At 46.1% G+C, this 24,844-nt stretch overlaps 1 protein-coding gene across 1 annotated transcript in view; it reads right to left on the bottom strand.

Moving 5' to 3' along the window:
• The window catches only part of LOC128792900 (multiple epidermal growth factor-like domains protein 6), a 188,200-nt gene that overhangs the window by 40,314 nt on the left and 123,042 nt on the right, over positions 1–24,844 (bottom strand). The window contains exons 7-16 of the mRNA XM_053951790.1: positions 20,098–20,223; positions 15,807–15,929; positions 13,069–13,191; positions 10,360–10,497; positions 7,983–8,105; positions 6,982–7,104; positions 5,918–6,070; positions 3,487–3,618; positions 840–968; positions 206–334 (exon numbers count right to left, since the gene is read on the bottom strand). Of these exons, the coding sequence (XP_053807765.1) occupies positions 206–334; positions 840–968; positions 3,487–3,618; positions 5,918–6,070; positions 6,982–7,104; positions 7,983–8,105; positions 10,360–10,497; positions 13,069–13,191; positions 15,807–15,929; positions 20,098–20,223 (1,299 nt within the window). The remainder of the gene's footprint in view (positions 1–205; positions 335–839; positions 969–3,486; positions 3,619–5,917; positions 6,071–6,981; positions 7,105–7,982; positions 8,106–10,359; positions 10,498–13,068; positions 13,192–15,806; positions 15,930–20,097; positions 20,224–24,844) is intronic.

Raw genomic sequence — 24,844 nt, 5'->3', positions numbered from 1 at the left:
TACCCTCACAGCAAAGAACATTTTTCTAACAGCTAAGCTAAACCTCCACTGGTTTAGCAAACCCATTCCTTCTTGTCCTAGCACTGCCTGCGCATAAAGTCACTCTCCTTCCTTTCTGCCAGCCCCCTTTATGTGATGTGGAATCTTTTACAGACTGTCACACTGTGCACACGTTGAGCAGATCCCAAAAACCCCGGGGACTTACTGAGGTGGCAGAAGCGGCCGTAGAGCCCGGGGTCACACAGGCAGGCTCCATACAGTCTGTGGCAGTGGCCCTTGTTGGCACAGTTGCATGGTTTGTTACAGTTCTTCCCAAAGAAACCTTTTGGGCAGCCTTTGGAGTGCACAAACACAAGAAGCATCAGCGGCTGCAGGTCAAAGCCCCAGTCCCAAAGCAGTTTGTGGCCGAGCTGGGGCTCTGCGCAGCCTCACCACTATGGATATTCTCAGTTCAGTCAGAGACAAAAAGAGAGGTTTCTAACCAGGCTGGGCCTGGGAAACAGTTGGAGAGGATTGTAAATAATTCACAATCTCTCTTGTTGTTCACATTGTTTATAGATATGCTCTGCCACCGTGCGTCATTCACAGCGCACCAATGGTGTGGGATGTTTTTAATTTAAGACAAATGAAATTAGTCTGCACGATGTTCTCTATAAATAGAGTGGTGTATTTAAAATAAATCAGTTTTTCTTCTCGCCTTCTGAACTGGAGTTCTTTCGTTCCCGTCCTGCCTCAACAGCGACATCCCACCACTGGCTTTTCTCAATAGTTCTGCTCACTGTTTAAAACAAAGGAACCCGGGGGGTGGAGTGGAGAGCTGGGGCAGAGCTGGAGCCTACCGTCCTCGCAGAGCTGGCCCAGCACACCGGGCGGGCAGTGGCACTGCCCCGTGCCGGGGTCACACCAGCCTCCGTTCTGGCACCTGCAGACACCGGCACATCCTCTGCCGAACGTCCCGGGGGGACAGGCTGCGGAGAGAGCAGCGAGCGTGAGCACAGCAAGAAACACTTCCCCTCTGCTGTACAGGCAGCAAAACAAGGCTTTGGTCAGTGAGGAGGGCAGCAAGGCTGGTGAAGGGTCTGGGACACAAGTCTTGTGAGGAGCAGCTGAGGGAGCAGGGGGTGTTCAGCCTGGAAAAGTCATGGGAGACCTCATTGCTCCTACAAATCCCTGAGAGGAGGCTGCAGCCAGGTGGGGGTCGATCTCTCCCGGGCAACCAGCAACAGGGCAAGAGGACACAGCCTAAAGCTGCACCAGGGGAGGTTCAGGTTGGTCATCAGGAGGAAATTCCTCACAGAAAGTGTGATTGGGCATTGGAATGCCCACCTTGGAATGCACCATCCTTGGAGGTGTTTAAGAAGAGACTGGATGTGGCACTCAGTGCCATGGGCTGGTTGAGAAGGTGGTGTTGGGTCATAGGTTGGACTCTATCTCAAAGGTCTTTTCCAGCCTAATTGTTTCTGTGATTCTGTGAAAACTGAGCAAGGAGAGAGTCCTTTTAGTTGAGCAGGCTCTAAACAAAGTCATACTCTTCTGTAAAGCACTTCCACCTGATATTTACTAGGACATCTCAAAGGACACTGAATTAACCAAGCTTTGGGAAGCACTGTCATGTATCCAACCCTCCCCCTGCACATGCTCCCCTCCCCACAAAGCACGGGCTCAAAAACCATTGCCTGTCAAGTCCAAAGCTTAAACATCAGAGCACAGCTTTGAACACTTGGAGATAAATATTTTAAACACTCTTCTTTTCTCTCCCAAACACTATTATAAAAATAATATCTTGTTTTTCAAATGTAGTTTCTGAAACTCCTCAGGTAATCATGGCAGCAATGGATCCACAACAGCAAAAACAAACTGTGAGATGCAGCCTTGCTCTGCTGTTTGCAGCCTGAGCTGGCTGAGTGAATACAGTTGCTGGAGTCATCTGACTTCACTGACATTTTATCAATGTACATTAAGAAAGTTGACATTTCACATCAATTTCCATTTGGCTTCTTTGGTGCATTATTAGAGAAATTTAGTTCCAGTTTTCTCCGCTGTTTTAGCTTACCCTAAACCTGCTCACCCTCAACCCATGAATTGTGCTGTATATTTCAAAATGCAAGAGAAAAGAGTGAAAGCAATCACATATGACTAATTCATACAGATTAGATACTGTATTTATCACTGTCCCTGCTGACTTCATCAGACAGCAGGTTTAGCTCAATAACACGGTCCTATTAAAATTCTTTAAATTCCAGAGGTGAATTCCATTAGACTACATGCATGGAGGTCTAGTGCAAATACACATCATAAATGTTGTTATTTATTAAATGAACTAAAGAATTTGGATGCTGCCTTGAAATTTTTATAATCTATCCTGAACTACCAGCACACCAGGGACAAAAGTAAGACTATCCTCACTTGATAGCTTGAACTGTCTTAGACAGACTGGAATTTATCCTTTTAATCTTCCCCATTCTATTCTCTTAGCTGCCCCCAGTGTTTACAAACCAAAGCCACCATCAGTCTCCCAAAATAACCACAGGCAGACTGCTGGTTTCAATCACTTGCTTGATTTTTCTACATTTCTGTCCATGTGATGATGTCTCCTAAACAATCTTGATGGCAATTAACCTGAAGAGTGCTGTCTACTGATGTCAAGTAATAAATTTTCATCGACTTTTTGTCTCACCAGTGACAGCAAAGACTTTCTGAGAATGATGGGCCATCATGTCACACACCACGAAATGGAGGGACCCATCTCAAACAGGAAATCTGCTGTATGATGTCTCAGACAAGCAGCAGACAAGTTTTGCCAAACTGCAGATGAAGAACAGCACATCAAGAAATCACCACTCTCTTTCCAATGGGTTTTGACACATACTTCTGAATCAGAAAGATCTTCTGCCAGGAAACAGGAGCAAGGAGAGTGAAAACCTGTTATAAAGGGCACTGACTTGGCAACAGAGTTCTGAAAAATACCATTTCCAATATGAAAAATTAACTGCTCCAAGAAAGTAATGTTAATAATAAAAAGAATGATAAGGAAAAAGAAATGGAAAACATAAGGGAAGAGTTTAAAAGGCAATGTCTTGGGGTGCTACAATGGAAAAAACTCAAGTTTAGCATACACATCCACCCAGAGTGTCACGCCAACTTCTGGGACAGACTTCTGGAAGTCACTAAGGTAGGTTGTGGAATGAAGCATGGCCAGCAAACTCCAGCAGCTTTTAGCAGCAGAGCAAATAGGAATGGAAAACCACCAAATATTTAGGACAAGGATGATTCTGTCCTGACCTTCAGTGGAGTGCAGGGACCTCTGTGTACTGCGGCATCACTTACAGCTCCTATCTAATGTGCCCCAGCACAGTAAATTTGATTATGAGACAGCTGTGCTCCTTCAGGAGCTTCACAGGTGAAAAGTACAAGAGGTTCCTCCCATTCCCCACCTGCAGAGCCCCTGCAGGAGGCTCACTCCCCCTGCCAGCCCCCTGTACTCACTCTCGTTGCAGATGACACCAGCCCAGCCGGGCGGGCAGACGCAGCCGCTGCGCTCGCTGTTGCAGCGGCCCCCGTGCAGACAATCCTCACACCTCAGGCTGCAGTCCTGGCCAAACGTGTCACCCAGGCACACTGGCAGCAAAAAACCACACAGGGCTGAGTGAGCAGCCAGACAAAAACGCTTCCACGAGCTCTTACCTACGGCTGGGCTGCGAACACCGCCGGTTTGGCACAAAAGGCACGGCAAAATGGGCATTCCTGAATTTCCCTCTTCATGTTTCTGACTCTACGTGAAAGGAAAGCTGGGTGTTCAGCTGGAATTTACTCCCCTAAATGCTGCCATTCTCCAGCCAAGAGCACTTCTAGCTACTTTTTAAAAGCAAGAGTTTTGCCTTCAGAAAAATGAATTTGCACCCAATGCTTGGTAACATTTTATATAACTGTAAGAATTTATTGGGACTTTCCTTCTCTCCTTGCTCCTTCTCTCCTCCCTGTTCTTTTATTGCAGTAAGTGGATGTAGTGCTACTTAAACATAGTTCAGTGGTATTTTCAACCACACAGTTTGAGCATTCTAGGAAAACAAAGCAAAATACACATTTATCAAGTCTCCTCTTCCTGGATATGAAGAGTTTTATATAGGAAACCTGGTATGAAAATGCTTTTTTTCCCTCTCCTTTCCCACCCTCCTTTTATCCCTTGCATCCTCACCTTCTCTTTGTTGGGTCTATTGAGACAGGCATGAAAAATAAAGTTGTCTGTCTGGAAAAATACTTCAGTGGCATTGAAGATCCCATCCACACAGTTTAGAGCCTTCAAGGCTTTATGGCTGTGGCTGGAGGCTTTTTGGAAGGAGATTTTTAACAGCACCTGAAAGTGAGCTGGCAGCTTATTTCAGCCTTATTTCAGTAAGTTACAGGCTGGTTGCATTTCACCAACAGTTTTCTGTGTGAGGCCAGATTTCCTCTAGGTCTGAGCACCCAACTGTTCCCTTTTCTGTAGCTGAACAAATGCCCAAGCTTTCAGGGACATTCATAACCCCAGTGCTCCCACTTGGAAAAGGGTACAAATTCATACTTCAGGAGAAGAATACAGGCCATCATTAAAAACATCATGCTTCCAACCTTAAAACTCATTCAAGTTATAGAAAATATTTAATTACTTGCACCAGCTTGCTGTTAAAACAGGCTTTTTTATAATACAGATAGCAGCACAAAACCATGTCTGAAGACACAAGGAATAAATTACTATTCAGGAGGTAAAAGAACTTACTAAACCATTTAAAGTTCCTTTTCTCCATCACCTTTTCATACAAACCACTGAATGCTGCAAAGCCTGAACCTTAGAAAAAGTGCAGCTGCTCAGCTGTGACTGATAATACCCAAATTTCTGTAGCTAAATATAAATAAAACATGCAAAAAGTGGTCAATAAATATTTGATTGTGGTTTCTAGGCCTGAGAATTTTGCCTGTGGTTATCTCATTTATCAGTTTCCCAGTTGGTTATCGGTGTTGTTGAGTCCGGCTCTACTCTGTGTGATTTGGGAGGGTCTTAACAGATTTGTTCTTAAAAATAAGGTAATTTTTTATTAAAGTCAAGACCAGCTCCTGATTTTTGCCTGTAGGGCACGGTCCTAAGATGGGTAATTATAGAGTTTATATAAAAATCACAGGACACACATAGGAAAAAACCAGAAATCCTCCCTGGTGATTCACCAGCAATCAGCACAAAGCAAATACAGGGTTTCACCTCATAAAACTCTTAAAATTGTGAAGTTTCCACCTTTGGGGGGAGAGACTGGATCATGCACAAAGCCCAGGTGGGTGCAAAGCTGTCCTGCACCCACTCCTGTGACAGTGGGTGCTCCTGTGCTGTGTGCCACCATGTGAGCTGAGCAATACATGGATGGGTTGGTGCTTTTCCCAGAGAGTCGAGGCAAACCTGAATCTTCAGGGGATTGTTTTTAACACAGGCAAAATGCAAATATCTTACACAAAAAGCCTCCAGTTGTTATGAAAGGGTTTGTAAATGGGGAGCCATGCTCCCAGCTCTAGGAGGAAGGGAGTGTTTCCCCAGGGGTTTAGTGCCCTGCAGGAAGCCATGCCATCCTCTCACCCCTGGCATGATGAGCTCTCTGTGGCTGCTCGGTGGGGCTCTGTGCAGGCACCCTGCTTTCCAAGCAGCCTCCCAGCCACTGCTTGCTGTGCTGCTCACTCTTCCCCTGCCTCCCTCCCAAAGCATCCAGGCAGCCTCCTGGTTCCTCCAACAGGTCCCATTTGGGATGGAACATGGACACAGGCAGGATGCTGGATTGCAGAATTAACGCTCATCCCTCCTCCTGACGCTGAGCCCTGCCAGCCCAGCCCCAAATCCTCTCCCTGGGATGATCCCCCCAGGTTGCTGTGCTGGCTCAGGGCCCTGCTGGTCACTCACCGACCCTGTGCACCAGGGTGAGCTCTCCTCGGGGGTCTCCATCCTCGGCCAGGGCCCCGAGGGCGAAGCGGAGCAGCTGGGGGGGCCCTCGGAACTGCAGCCCCGGGGCACCAGCCAGCCCTGCTGCCTCCTCTGCATCCGCCTCCTCCACACCTAGGGCTGGACAAACACAGCCATCAGCACCCCAGCCTGCCTCCACGGCCTCTCATCTACACCTTTTCTTACTATTATCATGCCATTAGATGTTCCAGTCACACCTCTGCCCAGCAGTCCCAGCACAGGCATTTTCTCATCTGTACTTACAGAGTTTTACAGATGCCCTCCCCACCCCATCTTTCCTTTTTTCTTTCTTCTGGGAAAAAAACTCTGCTCCTGGAGAATCAAAATTAAATGAGGAGATTCATTTTCCTCACTTGAAGTTTGAGATTATTTTTAGTTAATGAAGGTCATTACTCTTGCTTGTTTTGGAGATGACAAATAGAAAGTGAGGCTGGCTGTGCAATTTATTTTCAGAAACATTAAAACCTGAGCCTTAAAATGACGGGAAATCAGTTGGCTTTCTTTTTGGTGTTGGTTAGAATATCAAACTCTGGCTTAAGGTTTAGCAGTTGCTAAACTTGGTTATAAAACTGAGTTGCTCTGCTAAACTCTGGACTGGTTACTCTGGCAGAAATCCAGAATAACGTCACTGACTAATGGAAAAGTTGCCCTGGTAGTTCAAAGGAGAATCTGGCTACCCTTATTTGGTTCCCCACAGGATGTTAAACTTCATCAAATAGAGCAAGAAAAGTGTCAAATACTATTTATTTCTAAACCAGAAGCTTTAGGTTTTCAAACATGTCCAGGGGATTTAAGTGTTCATCTGCCATTAATCTTTGGCAAAACCCATTTCTGGAGGATGAACGTGGATCCACGCACTGCACGTAGCCCTACCCTGGCCACGTTCAGAGATGGCTCAAGCTGGGCTCCCAAAATCCCAGGATCTGTGAAAATCCCTGTTCCAAAATCACTTTTTAAATCAGTGGGAAGTGCTTAATGGCCCTCAAGTTTTGAGAAGAACTCACCCACGCAGGCCCATCTGCTATCCCCAAGCCTGTAACCCTCCTTGCAGGCACACTCGTACGACCCCAGGGAATTCACACAGAAATGGTCACAGTTGCCATTATCCAGATGACATTCATCCACATCTAGAAAATCATAAATGGTGATTAGGAGCAAGTATTCTGCTTGGAGAGCCCATGCTGTGCCCAGCTGCATCTGACAAATTATTCTATACATAAGAAAATACAATTTTTCTTATGTGATTTGGGGCTCTCCATTTCTCTCTGGTATTGGAGGTATGAAAACATTTCAGGACAACAGGGAGCAAATTATTTCACTGATGTTTTTGTCTCGAGTGAAAACAGATGCTTTAAGCTGTTAAGCTCAGTTGATCCTTCAGTTATTTTGAGGGCTCTTTTTTTGTGGAAGGAGTGTTTTAACACACATCAATATAAAGTGTCCATGGAGAGAGGAGGGAAACTTTCTCTCTGCTGGCTCCTCTCCCACATCCCCACTTCCCCTTGCTGGATGCTGGGTTATTCCTGTATTCCAGCCTCACAAAGAGGAAATTACACATTTGTAAAACCTTATCAGCAAAGCTGGAATAGGGTCAGTGACTCTCATTAGGGCAGTGCCCACAAAGCCCTAAGGGCTTTGACAGCATTTCTTCTACCTTGGGCTGTGATTTGTTAGACCAAGCCATTGGTACCAAAAAGCTTTTGACAAGGGCATGGAATGATGCAGGGCATGTGGGAATGAATTTAGACTAACAGAGGGAAGGTTTAGACTGGATATTAGGAGGGCATTCTTGACTCTGAGGTTGGTGAAGCCCTGGTTGCCCAAAGAAGCTGCGGCTGCTCCATCCCTGGGTGTGTTCCAGGCCAGGTTGAACAGGGTTTGGAGCAGCCTGGGATAGTGGGAGGTGTCCCTGCCCACAGCAGGGGAGGAATGAGATGCCCTTTAGGTCCCTTGCAGCCCAGCCCAGCCCAGCCCAGCCCAGCCCATTCCCTGCCTCAGTGCTCACCGTCGCAGGAGCAGCCGTCGGCGCTGAGCTGGAACCCCGCCTTGCAGGCGCACTCGTAGCCCCCCGCGTAGTTGATGCAGAACTGGGAGCAGCAGGACTCTCCAGTCTCACACTCGTCCACATCTGCAAGGAAAGAGCAGCACGTTCAGCCCTTGAGACACCCCCAGCTGCTGCCACAGCTCTGCTGAGGGCTTTTGTGCTGCAGCACTCGCTGCTTTACAGCTTCTTTCAACCACATAAACACTGTCTGAATCCTGAATCCTGACAGCAGCTGCCTTCTGCCTTCTCCCAGAGCAGCCATGTCCTGGGAGAGGCATCTCCTCTGCAAGTCTGAGCTGCCATGAGGGGATTTACAAAACACCAGCTGGTCTTGTGGGTGATCAGGACCCAAGGGAATGGCTGGAGCTGTGTCAGGGAGCTTTAGGTTGGATATCAGAAAAGGTTCTTTCCTCAGAGTGTGCTGGGCACTGCCCTGAGGCTGCCAGAGTTCCAGGAGGTTTGGACAATGCTCCCAGGCATGCACAGGGTGGGAATTGGTGTGTCTGTGCAGGGTCTGTGTGGGACTCAACAACCCTTGTAGGCCCCTTCCAACTCAGAATATTCTATGGTTGTATGAAAAGAGACAAGAGCAAGGACCCACCAGCCCTCAAAAACATTCTGTATAACAGTAAGCTACATCTGACCATTTAGACTTCTTTACATTCAGCCTTATTCAGTGCAAACTAACAATGCTGTGATCCAACCAGGCACTTGCTGGACAGCAGCAGCCTGGAAGGTTCAACTGTAGTTTTTGGTAACTCATTTCCTGTTGCCTCCTCCTGCTCTGTGCCCGCTCAGAAACTGGTATCATTGACACCACTGTTCTGGTGATTAGATGGGAGAGCTGAGCTGTTATCTGTGCACTGCAGGCTCCTGGCTGCTGTCAGGCTGCTGAGGAGGTCAGTGGCCATCCAAGGGCCACCTTGTCAATGCTGAGCCTGCAAAATGCTTCTGAACGTGGCCTGGCTGAGCAGCTGCAGATGGGAAAGGTCAGTGTCTCAATTAACCTTGGAAGGAGCACCAACTTTATGAGGAAACACGGACAGGAGAAAGAAAATGTAATTAATCAATCGAGGTGAAGGAGGTCAGTGTGAAAATGATTAATGCAGGTTATTTGAAGGCAGTGTTTTCCAGAAATGTCACAAGCTGAGCTCCTCTGCAGTACCATCAGGTGACGCCTCGCTCTGGGTTCCAGCAACAGCCCCTTGTTTGTGCAGGAATGCAAAATCTGCATCCAACAAAAAGGAGATTTTTGCTGTTAAGAGCAACTTTTCATGTCTTCAGGCTTCCTCTGTGTTCTCCCTCTTCCCTTGCTGTGTCTGGAGTATCTGCTTCCCTCTGAGATCCCCAGCAGCAGGTCACTGAGCTGGGATGTGGGCAGGAGGCTGCTTTGCCTCCTGTCAGCTGTACAGACAAGACTGTGTAACCCACCCACCCCTCAGAGGCTGTGGCTCCAAATCTGCCTCCCAAACTTTTTCTGTTTTTGCTTTTTAAGCTCCATCATCACCCACCCTTGCAGCCCTCAGTGCTTCCCTCCTCCTCTCTCCTGCACTTGGCTTTTTTTCCTTGAAAGACTCCTTTTGTCTGTAATGCCTCTCACACTCATCAATGCTCCCACTCTCTACCTCTTCTCATCATCTCTTATCTCACTACACTGCTTTGTGGTGCCTGTTCCTTTTTCCGTTCCCTCTCTCTTCCTGGCTATTCTTAAAAATTGTAATGGCATAGTGACAGCAAGCCCAAAGCAGCATGAGATATATTTGCATGACAAAAGCCATAAACAAAACAAAAACATAAAACACACACATAAAAAAAAATCTCGTAGTAGAATTGCTTAAAACATGAATGACTTTTGAAGCTCTTGTCTCGAAATAAACCCAAATCTAACTCTGCTGCTTTCACCTCCCAAGTGAGACTTCTCACAGGCAGAGTGTAACCTCATCACTGAGCAAATCTGATGGAAACACAGCAGGCTCTGGAGCACCAAGTGGAGTTTGCGCATGAAGCACTTGGGAGCAGCTGCGCTGCTGCTCCCAGCCACCAGCTGAGAAGGGAAGGGAAACAAAGTCAGCTCCGTGATGCCTGGGCTGCCCATGGCGAGGCACAGCCCTGGCAGCAGGTGATGCACCAGTGTCACTGCCCCTCCCTGCCCTCCTCAGGGACCCATCCCAGCCGGCTCCCAGGGCCAGGCAAGCCGGAGCAGCGCGGAGGGCGCGCCAGAGGACGGCGTTAATTAACACCTGCAGAAGGAGCGAAGGCACGGGTTTCCCTGAGCGACAGCTCTCCTGCAGGCTCCCCGGGCCCTTCCACACTGCTCCCTGCTCCCAGCACGGGTTACCTGGGCAGGTTTTGCCGTCCCCGGCGAGGCGGTGGCCGCGGCGGCAGGAGCAGCGCGGCCCCGCTGCCGTGTGCTCGCAGCCGTGCTCGCAGCCGCCGTTCCCGTCCCGGCAGCTGTCGACGATTTCCATCTCGATGCCTTGCAGAGAAATAAATCAAAAGGATGTTAAAAGGCAAGCCCGGGGGTGGGGGAGTCACTGGAGGATCAGCCTGCTGTAAAACAGCAGCCATGGGTGCTGTAGCAGTGAGTGTAATCAGCTCACACCCCCTCCCCAGAAGAGCAGGCTTTGGAGTCACTGAGCTCCAGGTGTTTGTGCCAGAACAGTGGATGCTCTCAAATTCAGCCAAGTGAACAAAGGTGAGGCTGGTTCAGTGATCAGCAGCCACCTCCTTCCCAGTTTTCCTCAGGTTCATGCTTTGTCTGGACACAGTGCTTGCCCCAAAGGAGGAACAGAAGCATCTGAGGAGCCCTGGTGGTGCCCCTCAGCCCAGCCTGATACACTTCCCAAAGAGCAGCTTTGAGTTTTGCATGGCAGTGGCAAGGAGCTGGGTTCTGAAACATCCCCCAAGCACAAAGTCATTGAAGCTTCCTCAGCAGAGTCCTGCTGGTGAAATGGACACCCAACCACAATGCAAAACAATCCCCAGGTTTTGGTTCTTGGATGTCCGTTCCAGGGGGACACAGCAGCTCCTCTGCTGAGACTTTGTCCCCTACAGCTAAGACAGGGTGGTACAGTGCCACTGCCAGCCCCCTTTACCCTGACAGACTTCCATGCCCTCCTCATGTGGCTGCACTGGACAGTCCTCAGAACAACCTGGCCATTTCCAGTGGGAGCCCTCACATGAAAAGGGGAACACCTGGCCACCTCATTCCCACCCAGCTACTTCATCAGATGATTCTCCAGGATAAAAAGAAACCATAGAAGTTCTTATATGAAGTTTTTCATGAAGGATTAGCCAACTTTTGTTACAGAGCTATTTAGAGAGAAAATAATCTCTCCTACTGCATAGGGAAACTGAGAAACACCCTTCCTAAAGGAGCCACTGTATCTCCAGAAACACCCCAGCTCAGAGTGGTGGCCATCAGATCTGGCACAGAATTTCCCCACCGACATCTGTGTTGGTGGACTCTGGTCCTACCCCTCTCTGTGCTCCCAGGGAGCAACCTGCTTGCCAACAAGAAATATAATTCCAGCTGGAAGAGGGTATAAATTAAGAGAATAAATATCACTACATCTCATGCATAGTGTGATTATTTGCACCAGGGAGAGGAAATCGTGTCTCCTGTCCAGTGTGTTAAGCTGGGATTTAGTAAACCCAGCAATTAAATGCAGAATCTGACTTCATACACAATCTTCATCATTTACTTTGTCTCAGCTCTTCATCAGTAAAACTGAAATACCAGCTCTTCCCCAGCCACTCGGGAAATGAAAGAATAAACAAGGACTGTAAATTGCTCAAACACTGGGATAATCCTGATCATAAATATATGCAGAATGTTTTTATTTTTATTGTTTGCTCTGCAATATTGTACATGAGGCAGAGAGAATCACCATCCCCTGAGATCTGCTGAACATCCAGAAAAATTATTATCAGAAAAGCACAATGAAATCTAAGTGGTCTAAACCTCTTTTTTATGCCTATGACAGAAGATTTCATATCTATATATTAATCACATTTCCTCTGCCATTGCACCACTCACAGTTCCCCATCATCTATGAAAATAACTCTCCAGGATGTCTCTCACATAATTGGGTTTTGTTTTTAATGTATGTTAATGCCTTGAAACTGGATCTCAGTCTTAATAACTATTTCTTACACACACATTTTTAAATAAAGCACTCATTCTCTGGCATGCAGCATATTTTCCTAAGGAAGCTCTGCTGAAAGCTCTTGCACAGTATTATTAGATTGAATGATCTTTGCCCACCTCTTTGCTAAAACAGGTCATGCTTTTGTCTGCATTCCAGGGAGCTTATGTTAGGTCCATAATAACCCCAACTCTTCCACATCACCTCCTTTATTAATCTAAATTTGCCCTCGAGGGCAGGCCAGGGATCACCTATCAGCTAACAGCACTGGGAGCCAGTCCCCCTCTCCAGAAAAGCTGTGTTGATTAAGAAACCCCACTGGCAAGAGGTAAGCATGTGAGGAAAGACAACAGGACTTGCTTTATCTTGGGAAGTTTGACTGTTTCAACTGTTTTTTCATCCCAAATCTTTCTTTTTTAGTTGCCTTTTTTTTTAAGCATCCTCTTAATAGTATGCGTAATCTTTGCCAGACAGGCAAAGACAAGAGCAGAACATCGTGTTGGTTTTCTCTTGCATCAGGTCTGTAAGAAAGCTGGGAGGAGGAGGAGGAGGAGGAGGAGGAGGAGGAGGAGGAGGAGGAGGAGGAGGAGGAGGGCAGGAATGAATACATTTCACAGAACAGCAGCAATCTGGTAGCTCTGCAGCAGAATTCACCAGACTCTGAAGATAAACCAACAGGGCTATTTGCTCTTGGAAAGGCAGTAATTAAGGTCTGTGAACACAGGCTTAGGAGCTCGTCACCCTGCAAACCCAGCAGCAGCAGCAGAGGAAGAAAACAGTATTAAGCCTGATCTTTTGCATACATTTACTCTGCTGGGGATGCTAATCCCAGAGAATGAGAGGCCTGGCAGGGAGCAGAGAGCAGAGGCTGAAGGTCAGGGCTGGGCAGGGTCACTTACGGTAGCAGCGCCGCCCGTCCGCGCCCAGCTCGAAGCCGGGGCTGCAGGCACAGCTGAAGGAGCCCGGGGTGTTCACACAGCGATGGGCACACCTGGCCCTGCCCTCTGCACACTCATCCACATCTGCAAGCACAGAGAAAGTCGTTCAGCTGGATACTGAAATGAAAAATCATGCTGCTCTACATGGACGCGGCTGCGTTTCCAAATATCTGCTGGAAGGATTATCCTGGGGTCAGCCTACAAAGGACAGCACCCGATGAGCCCAGGAACATTATACTCACATTATTCTCCAGAACAATCTTTTTCTGAGCACCATTGACCTTGAACTTCTCAGTGTGACCATTTACAGTATCAAACACTGTATTTGCAGTATCAGCCAAAGCTACTTATTTATTATTCCTGTAAAAAGACCAACGGCAAAAGAAGACCTCGTGTGAAGAACTCAGAAGAAACTTCCAAAACTCTGAAATTATCACCATGCCATCCAAGCCATTATAGTTAAATTAATGGATCAGGAAATAGCTGATTATTTTCTGAATGTCAAATGATCTGGATTGAGTGGTGGTTGGGTTTCAGCAGGGACAGTGGAGACAGATCACCCCTGAATCCTACAGCTGCTTTACAGCAGCGCAGTGGGGAGGCACCTGCTGCAACCACAGCAGCTCCACCAGCCCTGTGAGGAAAGGAAAAGCTGCAGAGCCTTAAGTGGGGAGGCTGCTCTTCCCCCAGTCCTCTGCCAAGCAGGCTGCTCCTCAGCTTCGCACTTGCTGGTCTGTATTCTGGAGTTAAATGTCTCCAGAGGTGTCCATCTTCCTAAAATCTCAGTGGAACATAAAAGTACTTTTAAGGAGTTAGTTAAAAATTTTAATTAACTTAAAAAAAACAAACAAACCCACAAAAATTTACACTAAATACAGCTGCCCAGAACACTGACCTCTATGCAAAGACTGGTAGCACACATGGCAAACCCCTGATGCATCTCCTGTTCCTTCCCATTCTGAACATCTTTCTGGCAAAATACACATTATTTATTGCACCGATGCTGGGTCAGTGTCTTGAAAATGGCAGGGAGCAATCTGATGTGCAGCTCTCCACCTTTTATCCCAGCAAACCACACTTTCTAACAGTTTTGCCCCTCCACATGTGCTGTGCCCAGTGCTGTGCTCGTGGCCCCTGCACTTGAGCACAAGGAGCTTGATGGATGCAATCAGGCTCCTTGCAAAGAGACGCCCCAGGCAGTGCAAACACCACACACTGGCTCATGAAAATTTCAGGACAAATGACAGCCTCTCTGAAGCAGCCATGGGAGCAGCTGCTGCTTAGAATAAAACGGGTTATTCCTCCTTTTTCTCTAATTGTCATTTTGTGAATACACTGCGCTGGCCGACGCTGTAAATGTTCTTTTCTCTTCTTCTTTTTAAATAGAAAAATAAGAAGTTGAACCACAGCCACCACCCTGCACAGGTTTCTTCCTGTCCTAAAGCTAATAGCTGAAGTATGACACTTCAGCTGCCCTCTGTCTCCTCTCAGCTCGATTTCCAGAGAGTCAAACAACAGCTTGAATTTTGCAAAAGGCATTGAGTAACTTCTAGGAGAAAAAAACAATAATTGTATATCCATGGTAAGACATGCTGCTTAATGATTCAAAAGATTGTTGCCATGAGGCTGGGGAGAAAACTTGTTCCAATGTATAACACTGCAAGTTAACTCAGTGATTCAGTTTATACATAAATCAAGAGAAATGTCAATGTGCATCTGAGATAAAACAAACAGGCTGACCCTACTGCTAAACCCACTGTTGTTTCCATCCACTCATTATCAGTATGTTACTTGAAAACAGTTTGTATTTTCAGTAATTACTCATGAGTAATTCCAGTAAGAAAGAATCACTAAGATGTGCCACTCTTCTCACAGAAGGGCTCACAGGCAACTGAGTAAAATACTCAGGCTAGGAAGTAAATATTTTGAAAGGCACCCAGCACCCTTTATATGAGACAATAATTTACATATTGGCAAGATTTCAGCCAAGTTTTCAAAAGAGGAGTGTAAAATTAGTGCATATATATATATATATATATATATATACACCCTGATCCTGACTTGACTGTTAAAAATCTGTGCACCATTAAGTCCACAAATACTTTTTATTTCAGAAAATTGCTAAACTATCTTCCAAGAGTTTCACTGAAAGAGAAAAGCAGGTATTTTGATCTCTAGCTCCCCCAAATTTCAGGTCGGAAATGCTACAGATTCTTTTTGACAGCTCCAGACTAAACACAGGACTTTAGAATTCAACTTTTTGAGCTCCTCTCTCTGGAAATCTTACACATCATGATTTCTTCTTTCACAGTAGTTTCTCCATTAATATGGAGACAGTTCTCTAGCTAAAAAGCCCTTTGAATTCTAAATAGGTTTTCAGTGACCTGGTTCAGAGTTTTACTTGAACCAATTTTCCAGGAGCTGTATCTGGGACATTATTTTAAAGGGACCCTACAAGAATAACACTACAGCATTCACAAATCCAGTTGCTAGAAAGCATGACTTAGGAGATCACAGAGAAATCTTCATCACCAAAAAAGTCCTTCAGGAGTATGGGCTGATGTGAATATCACAGAGAGAAAGGCTGTTTCAAAATGCCCACATATATTTGTCTAATATATTCCTTTCCACTCACAGCTCAGTAAGCCAGAGCACTGATTAATAACATTCTTCACAATAAAGAGTCCAGAGTTTCTTACCTAAACAGGACTTTTTGTCTGCGGCGAGAGAATGCCCTGGATGACACTCGCATTTTGCAATTCCTCTCTCATTCTGACAGATTTGTGAGCATCCTCCGTTCCCACTTGTGCAGGGGTCTATCACTGAAACCAATTAGAGCACACTGTCAACTGAAAGGTCACTTTTTGCCTGAAAATGGTCTTACCTGCCATTGTTGCAGCTAATGACGAAGTAGCTGTAGGAGATTAGACTGGGAAAAAATATGACAGCATCTGGTGAGTAAAGCTGCTGTTTCTCTGGATGCTTTTTGTTGCTGGACAACATTTTTCACAGAGCAGCAACAAGGCTTTAAACAGCAGGAAACCGAGCTTGTATTACATTGGAAGTAGGACAAAAAAAGTACATTTTATTGTTATTTTGCTGTACCTGAACAGATTTCAAGAGTTCTCTAAACAACAGCAATTAGCACTCCAGTATGTGTGAATCCATAAACACACACAATGATGGAGTTCACCACAAAACAATGAATATTTAAAAGGCTTGAAAGGAAATAAACACTGAAGAGCCCCCAAAGACATCTTTCAGTCTATAAACATATGCCATTCATGTTGAACATCAAGGCTTTTTCCTCTTCTTGAACAATAACATACCTTTTCAAGGATAAGCTGCCCTAAGTGGCAAGTACTTAGGAAAACTTTTATGAAGTGCCTACAGAAGCCTCCATCTCAACAATTTCACTGTGTTGTATGGGTTTATTTCTGGAACATTTCTGAAGCATACTGACCAAATAGAGACTTGGCACACCCCAAAACAGACCCACCACGACTGTTCAGACAGGTCTGACTTGGGTTAAGATCTAACATTCTGCACCAGGCTGAGGTTTTGCTTTGGAGCATCCATTACACCAAAATTCTGGTGAATAACGTTCCACAGGTAAATTTGGAGAACACCTTGAAAATGTGTCCTCTACAGTTCTGCTTAGCTTCAAATAAAACTTCTAAAAAGCTATACTCGTTTCCCTACAATTCCAGCTCTGATTCAGTTTTAACATTTCACTAATTACTGTCTGATTCGAGACAGATGACCAATATTCCTCACTTGCCCTGCTCTTTACAAGCCAGCTTCTCTCAGAGCCCCAGAGGAAAGTCACCATCGGTTCAACAACACTGGAGTCAGGGTTTGAGGAGCCCTGGGAAGGGCTGAAGGAGTTTTGCTCTGACCTGGCTGCTTTGCTCTTCCACTGGCTATGCAGGAGAAGGGAATAGGAGACAAAAAACGTCTGCTTCATGTGGATTTAAATATGGGACAGGGCTTTTTTTTGGTGACTTTTCTGTGCAGCCAAGTGGCATTTTGTGCCACCATTTAGTAAAGGAGGACGCAGCCACAGAACATCCTCAAACTGCCTCATGTCACCTCCTGCCATCTTGAGAACGCACAACACAAAAACCGTTCCAGTCTGCAGGGCTGAGTTCGACTTGACAGTCTTAAAAAAAAAAAAAAAAAAAAAAAATAAAAGCTAGGGATGTAGAACTGAAATTGGACTTCTGACACGATAGGTTGCAAATAGGTTTCCAAGGAACAGCAGCACTTCATCGTGCATGACACTTCCAAGGCTGACAACTTGGCTCTGCAGCTCGACAATTTGCGGTCTACAAAGGATTTAGCTCCAAGCAAGAACTCACTCCTTGCTGATATGAAATATTGAGTTATTTGCCGATTCCTTTTCTATTTGGGTAAATTAAATGAAATCACTATCAAACAGCATCTGTTAAACCTGCATATTATGAAGGTTTTCAGAGCAGCTAAAGCTTTAATTTGAGAATGATTACAGCACGGAGTAAAGCTTGTAATGCTCTGTGACATGACAACAGGCAAACAACAAATTACATGGTAGATGTTAGTAAAACATAGTAATTCAAATAAAGGTAGCAGCCTTGGAAGTCCTTGGATGAGGTAAGTTTGTAAAGGAAAGATCTTCAGGACATAAGGCAATCAGTGATTGACTTGCTTTCCAGTGATATGTGTGTTCCTGTTAGAAGCAGGTTTCAGGAAAAGCCAAAAATAACTCATTAGTGTTCTTTTTTCACACATTTGCCTCTTACTGGTTCATTTAATAACTTTAGTAGATAACAGACTCCATCCTACAAAGCTCTACTCCAAGCTGTTAAACACTATGGTGAAAAATTTACTGGCATGGTTTCATTTCCCAGGTGCCTCAGGACACAGAAACCCAGAATGGTTTGGGTTGGAAGGGACCTTAAAGCTCATCCAGCTCCACCCCCTGCCATGGGCTGGGACTCCTTTCACTGCCCCAGGTTGCTCCAAGCCCTGTCCAGCCTGGCCTTGGACACTTCCAGGGATGGGGCAGACGAGGCTGTAAACAACAGGGTCTCCAGTCCTATCAGCCACTCTAGAGCACCTAAAAAAAACTCTAGAGCACCCAAAGAAAGAGGTTTGGGCCTTATCAAATTCATTTTCTTGTTCACAGCAAGCATGACTTCACACTGGAGAAAATATGAAGTGGTAAAGAGCAAAACTGCCAGGCTGGAGTGTTTCTCTAAGGCTTTGCAGGGCTGTGGGTGCAGTATTAACTCCCAAGGGGTCCACAGGGATGAATCCACACCTGCACAGCTCCTACACCTGCTGTGGCAAACACTCTCATGACACTGTGGTTTCTCCATCCAAACCATGACTCCAGCAGCCAAGCTTTGGTTGGAAAATAAAAAAAAAACCAGCCAGACTTACCTCCTCCCACCTCTTCTACTTAAAATATCTCTGAACTGACAACCCAAATGCATTCGTGATCACTTCACCCTCATTTGTTCCTGTAAAAATCTTGTCCATGGGCTTACCTAGCACTTTTCTCTCCCAGGCATTCATTCACTCAGGTATTTATGGGGAGGAAAGCATCCTACTCAGTCCTCATTTTGCAAGCTGAGCTTGCAAAGGCAGAGCCTCCTTCCCCCGGGCACAACTGCCCTCCTGGGGAGGGCTGCACTTATTGATTTTGGTTCAAACACCCTGGGCTGAGCAGGCACCCAGGGAATGGGTGCTCACCTGCAGACAAGGCTGACCCTGCCCCTCTCCAGAGTTCAATAACTACAGCCTGGTGACAAACCACTGCCTTTGGTGAGTGGCTAACTCTCTTCAGCCCCACTGTGTGGGGGGTGAACTGTAAAAACCTCCCCTTTTTGGGGGTCCCAGCTGAGAGAGAGCATGGAAGTGGTCCATGGGAGCTTGAACTGTGCTGTGAGCACTCCAGCAGAACTCCCACCCCACCTGGCACCACTCAGATCCCTCTGACCCAACCACTGTCCCACCACTCCATAAAACCCATCTCAAAGTCCTGTGCAGGCTCTGCACAGCCAAACACATCTCGAGATGTTCGGGAAAGGGATGGGGAACAGCAGAGGAAGCTCTCTGACATCCCCTTCTCCCCAAACCTCCCCTTTTCTGGCTCTTTCCGATAATCTCAAGGAAAAAAAGTGAGAGACAGAGAGGCCAGCAGGCTGTGGGTGCTCCCTGAGGTGCAGCCCCCACTGAGGGCAGCATTTGGGGAGGCCCAAAAACAAAGGGGAAGAGTTCTCTGCACCCAGCAGGAGCTGGGAGCCATCTGAACAGCAGGATTTACATACACTTCATCCACAGCGTATAAAATCTCCAAGCAGAAGAGGAGCCATATGGAAACGGTTTTGTGACAGGAATTTCAGCTCAATAAATCCATAAATTTGGCCTTATCTTTCTCTGGCATGTTCAAGGGTGTGTGTGTGTGTGCTTGTGTTGGAGAATGGGGGGGGGGGGGTTGCCTTCAAAACTGATGAATATGTTAAGATATACAAGAAAAGAAAAGCAACAATCAAACCCAAAGGTAGCATTGCTGTTCTGCTTGAGAGAGTGCTTAGAAACCTGAAGGGGAGGATGAATGAATCAGCCTGTGATAAGCCAAAAGGAGATAAAGAGAAGACTTTTTGTAGAATAAAACATGCAATGCAGGCCAACTCTATATACAGCTTGATGAGCAATAAAATGTTAGAATTAAATCACGATTAAGTTCCTAACCTATGTCATCAACATCATTGTGCAAGGAACAGCCAGGGATCTTGGAGGCCAAAATCTTGTTCAAAGTTGTGATTCAAAGTGAACTTCACACCTCAAACACGTGTTATTTTAAAATCCTGCTAATAAGCAATTCCTAAACTGCTTTTGGCATGCAGTGGGAAATAGGAATGAACACAGTGACCCAAAACACCATCCTGGGGTCTTTTAAATTGCCTTTACTGTGTGTCTTCAGGCAGGTAGCACAGGACTCACCTTCACAGGATTTGGCATCTGTCTTCAGCTGGTAGCCTGGCTGGCACTGGCACTTGTAGTGGTCCTCACTGAGCTGAACACAGTCCTGCTCACAGCCCCCGTTGTTCATGCTGCAGGAATTGACAGCTGGAGCCAAGGGAGCAGTGAAGGAATGCACGTCAACAACCTGGGAGGACTTATTTCCTATTTTAAATACATAAATGACAGCAAAAGCAGGCAAATCTGGCTGAACAGCTTTCAGAAATGCACCTGTCCCCTCCCCTGAGTGACTGCCCTCCCTTGTGCTCACAGAGCCTGGCTGACAGTGTCCCACACCGGTGAAATCCTGATTCCAGGGAGAGGCAGGTGAGATCTAAGGGCTGTAATGCTGACTGAAGCACAGCACCCTTTGATCTGACAGCACCAAAGCACTGCCATTCCACCGAGGCAAGGAGGGGGAAAAAGAGCAGCCCTGCTGGCACTTGCCCATTGATTATCTTTTTCTCTCCTTGCTTTCATTGATTAAAAATAGTAATTGTCTTTCAGGCTGATTTCCTCAGCCTCATAAATAAAAAAAATTCAAATAACAGAAGCCACAAGCTCTGCAGAACAGACTCACACAGCAAACCACAGGAACAGAGGGTCCTCTGTACATCTTTAAAGATGCTGCTTCTTTCACCCAAGCAAATTAATATTCTTTTTTGTTCAACACATATCCCTGGCCTCTGGAGAAACATTTCTCCTCCTGACAAAACATGTTAACATACACCCACACCTATTCACAGGCTGCATGTAAAAATAAGAGTGATGGTTTGATCCTGCTATTGTGCTGTGCTGATGGGAGTGTGTGTGCGTGGCTGCATCGAGATGGATTTCCACAGCAGGGATGTAGAATGGAGAGATTTAAATGAGATATTAGGAAGAAATTCTTGACTCTGAGGGTGGGGAGGCCCTGGCACGGGTTGCTCAGAGAAGCTGTGGCTGCCCCGTCCCTGGAAGTGTCCAAGGCTGGTTTGGATGGGGCTTGGAACAAGCTGGGGTAGAGGAAGGTGTGGGATATGGGAGGAGTGGATGAGTTTTAAGGTCCTTTCCAACCCAAACCATTCTGGGATTCTCTGTTCTCTATGAGCAGCTGGAAAGATGATTTGGTCCTTTATGGAATGCACTAAACTCTGAACCCAATGAAGCCAGAAAACAGCTTTGATATTTATTTTTTCCATATTCATTTTAGCAATATTCGTATTTCTTCATTTATCTGTAACAGACATTAGTAAATGTTAGTTGCAAAGCCCGCTGCAGGATTCGTTTCACCCTATGCCACCAATTAGCAAACACTGAGTTTGTGCAGTCAAGAATGCATTTAAAAGGTGAAAAGAAAAGCAAATTTCTACATTCTCCTGGCTGCACACACAGCAGGAGGCTGGAGGAACCTCAGTGCCCAGAAACCCGACCCTGATCTCCACCTGTGCCCACGAGCCCTCTGCCCTGTCACAGACAGAACCTGAAAGCAGCTCCTGTCTGCACAGGAGACAGCAGACCCCATACACTCTGAGCTTCCAGCTCCCTGCACATTTGTATCCAAAGACCTGTTTTTCAGCAAGAATATTCAAATAGGATGAAAACATTTCAGAAGACGAAAAACATCTTAAATCCAAGTGACAGAATATACATGTCGGCTTTTAAAAGTGCCATTTTCTCCCTCAGCTTCTGGGCACGAGCCAATTTGGATGCAAGGGGAGATGAGCAGCAGCCTGTCATGATGAGGGTTTGGGAGGATCTGGAGGTGGGAGGGGACAGGTGTGAAATCCTGTGCTGGAGGGACCGTGCATCCCAGTTTGGTGTGGCTGTGCCCGCAGCCAGGGAGCCAGGGGCTGCTCTGGAGCAGCCAGGGCAGGTTTGTCACGGCTGCTGCGGAGGCACCAGGCTGGATCCGTGAGAGGAGGTGCCAGACTGAAGGAGAAGAGCCTCCAGGGACAGGACAGGATGGATTGTGCTGGTGGCTGCCAGGTGCCAGCAGCACGTCTGAGCAGGGAGAGGCTTGGCACCTCATGGGTCTGACTCCAGCTGTCACTAAGGGCCTGTGGCTGGAGGGCTGAGCACCTCCACGGGCAGAAATACAGCCTGACGTTCACTTGCTAAAATTTACTCCTGGAATTTGGTAGAAACCCAGCCCTGATGTGGATTCCAGACAGGCTGGGGATGATGCCAAGAGAGGGAGGGGGCATCTGGGAAGGGGAACAGTGATGGGAGACACCCAGTGAGAAACACAAGGATCACAGAATGGTTTGGGTTCATCTTAAAGATCATCTCATTCCAGCCCCTGCCACAGCAGGGACACCTTCCACCATCCCAGGCTGCTCCAAGCCCAGTCCAGCCTGGCCTTGAGCACTTCCAGGGATCCAGGGGCAGCCACAGCTTCTCTGGGCACCCCGTGCCAGGGCTCAGCACCCTCACAGGGAACAATTCCTTCCCAATATCCTATCTAACCCTGCCTTCTGGCAATCCAAAGCCTTTCTGCCTTGTCCTGTCACAATATGTCCTTGTAAAAACTCCCTCTCCAGCTCTCTTGTAGGCCCCCGATCTCATAACAGTTAAGAAATACACATTTCTCAACCCATTTTTTTTTATAATAAAGGTGATATTTTTACAAAGAGCTGGGTCTGAAGCCATAGTTAGATACATGCATAGCAACCATGGGGTTAGAACATGCAATCTCTTCCAACCTATGTTTTCCGTCACCTTAAATCCAACCTTGGCAGTGACAAGAAATGTAACTTCAGACATACAGGGCTTATATTTATGTTGGGAAACACAGCTTATAGAGTTGTAGAGGTATTTTCTTTGTTACTTTCTCAATATATAAGAGCCTTAGTGCGCTAAAATCTCCATAAAAAAACCTGCATCTCTACAGCTTCTCCACATAAAGCAGACTTCAAAGGTAACAGCTGGCACCAGAGATGAATCAGGGTCTAATAGCTGTGCCCTGTTTTCTCTTCTAGGAGTTCAAACAGGAATAAATTCCACTGAAGTCAATGAATCTACAACAATCCAAACCCACAGCCTGATGCTACAATAAACATGTTCTTTCTGAGTTTCAGCTTTTCAGATACCAGCTGGTTAAACTCCAGTGAAGTCAAATTCATTGCATTAACATAATCAAGGCATTACAAACAAAACAAACAAAAAAGTTGGACAGGGTTGCAGTGAATATTTGGTCTGGCATGTGTATTTATAAATTAATTCAATGCTGAGCAAAATTTGTAGGACCAAAAAGCTGAAGGAAAAAAAGGAGATGGGATTTTATCATGGCACGAAGTACTGGATAACATCACAGGATTCAGGAATTGAGTAGTTTACTTTCACACACTGGTCATCACTGAACAAGGAAACCCACTGTGGAGATTTTTGGGTCTGAGCTGAGAATGGGTAGAATACTCTGCTTTAGAGTATGAGCAGAAGTTTCCAATGAGAGCAGGAAGAATGACAAAAGCAGATCTCCTCTCTCCACATATTTTAAGGCTCACACTGGCAGAAGAGGGATGGACCACCAGCAATTAATCAGGATCCCAAACACCCTGTGATGAGGTGGCAGGAGTACCAGATTTACTGGAGAACTTGTGGCAGAAGTTCAGTAATATTCTATTAATCACATGAGGAAGGAACCTATCCCAGTTTTTGAGTCCTCAGATGTAGGCTGAATATCTTTTAAGATGATAGATCCACTTCCTCATGTATGGGAGATTTCCAAGCCATCCAGGCTGCAAAATCTGCTTCCCCTCAAATGATTTTGGCACTTTTGTTCCCACAAACACAGGACTGCCAAAAAAGAAAAGGAGGACGTGGAAAGAATGAACGTAACAGCAATCTGGGCTGGGCTCCTCTGAAAAGCCTGTCTAGAGGGACTCTTCTTTCTTATTTCTGCAGCTGAGATAATCACCTTCCACAAACAGCTCAGTGCCAGAATGTGGTCCCTTTTCATTCTCAGCATGCAGGAGAGATCCTTACATCGTCTGAAGCATCCATGGAAGAAATACCACTGCTAATCCAAGCCTGTTTGAAATGCTGGATGTTCTGCTTAGCTGCACTGGGTCAGAGGAGAGGGGCATTACTGGTTTGCTTCTCATGAGATGAGTGATGAAAGCTAAATGTACAACCTGCTGCTGCACAAGGGGCAAACTCTCCATCCCCAACAAGGACCTACTGCCCAAATCCTGATCCTGGGCACTCCTGATTTATATGAAATGCTTCTCCCTGTCCTCATCAATTAGTAACTGTCTTGTTCTCCAGTGCATGAGAGCTTATTATATCCATTTGTTTTGGTGTCTTGTCTAAACAGCTGGAACAGGACTCAATATCTTCCCTCAGTATCGTGTACATCCATTATCCTGATAGCAGAGCTCTCTGAAACTCCTGCCTCCCATCTTAGGACTTCTGTTTCTCCTTGATAATTTCTGAGATACTGAAAACAAAGCTGATCACTGTATGAAGTATTTTGAACAACTTCTTGAGAATATTTACATTTATGAAATGAAAACTTGTTCTCTGGTATTGTTCACAGCTCGGACAAAGCTAAACTGAGCTTTCTGATTATTTGAGGCAAGAGAAAATCTAATTATTTTATGTCCACAGAAAACTTTACATATTACACGAGTAAATTAATTTAATTGCCATTAACATCTACTTTTTGCCTTTATCACACAGTTCTCTTTCTCTTTTTTCCCCCTAAGTGCCTTTAGTCTCCTTTTGGTATAAAAAATTCCTCTCCACC

The sequence above is a fragment of the Vidua chalybeata genome, chromosome 10 (assembly GCF_026979565.1).
Source record: "Vidua chalybeata isolate OUT-0048 chromosome 10, bVidCha1 merged haplotype, whole genome shotgun sequence".
Classification (NCBI taxonomy): Eukaryota; Metazoa; Chordata; class Aves; order Passeriformes; family Viduidae; genus Vidua; species Vidua chalybeata.
This window is presented reverse-complemented; position numbering and strand designations above follow the sequence as displayed.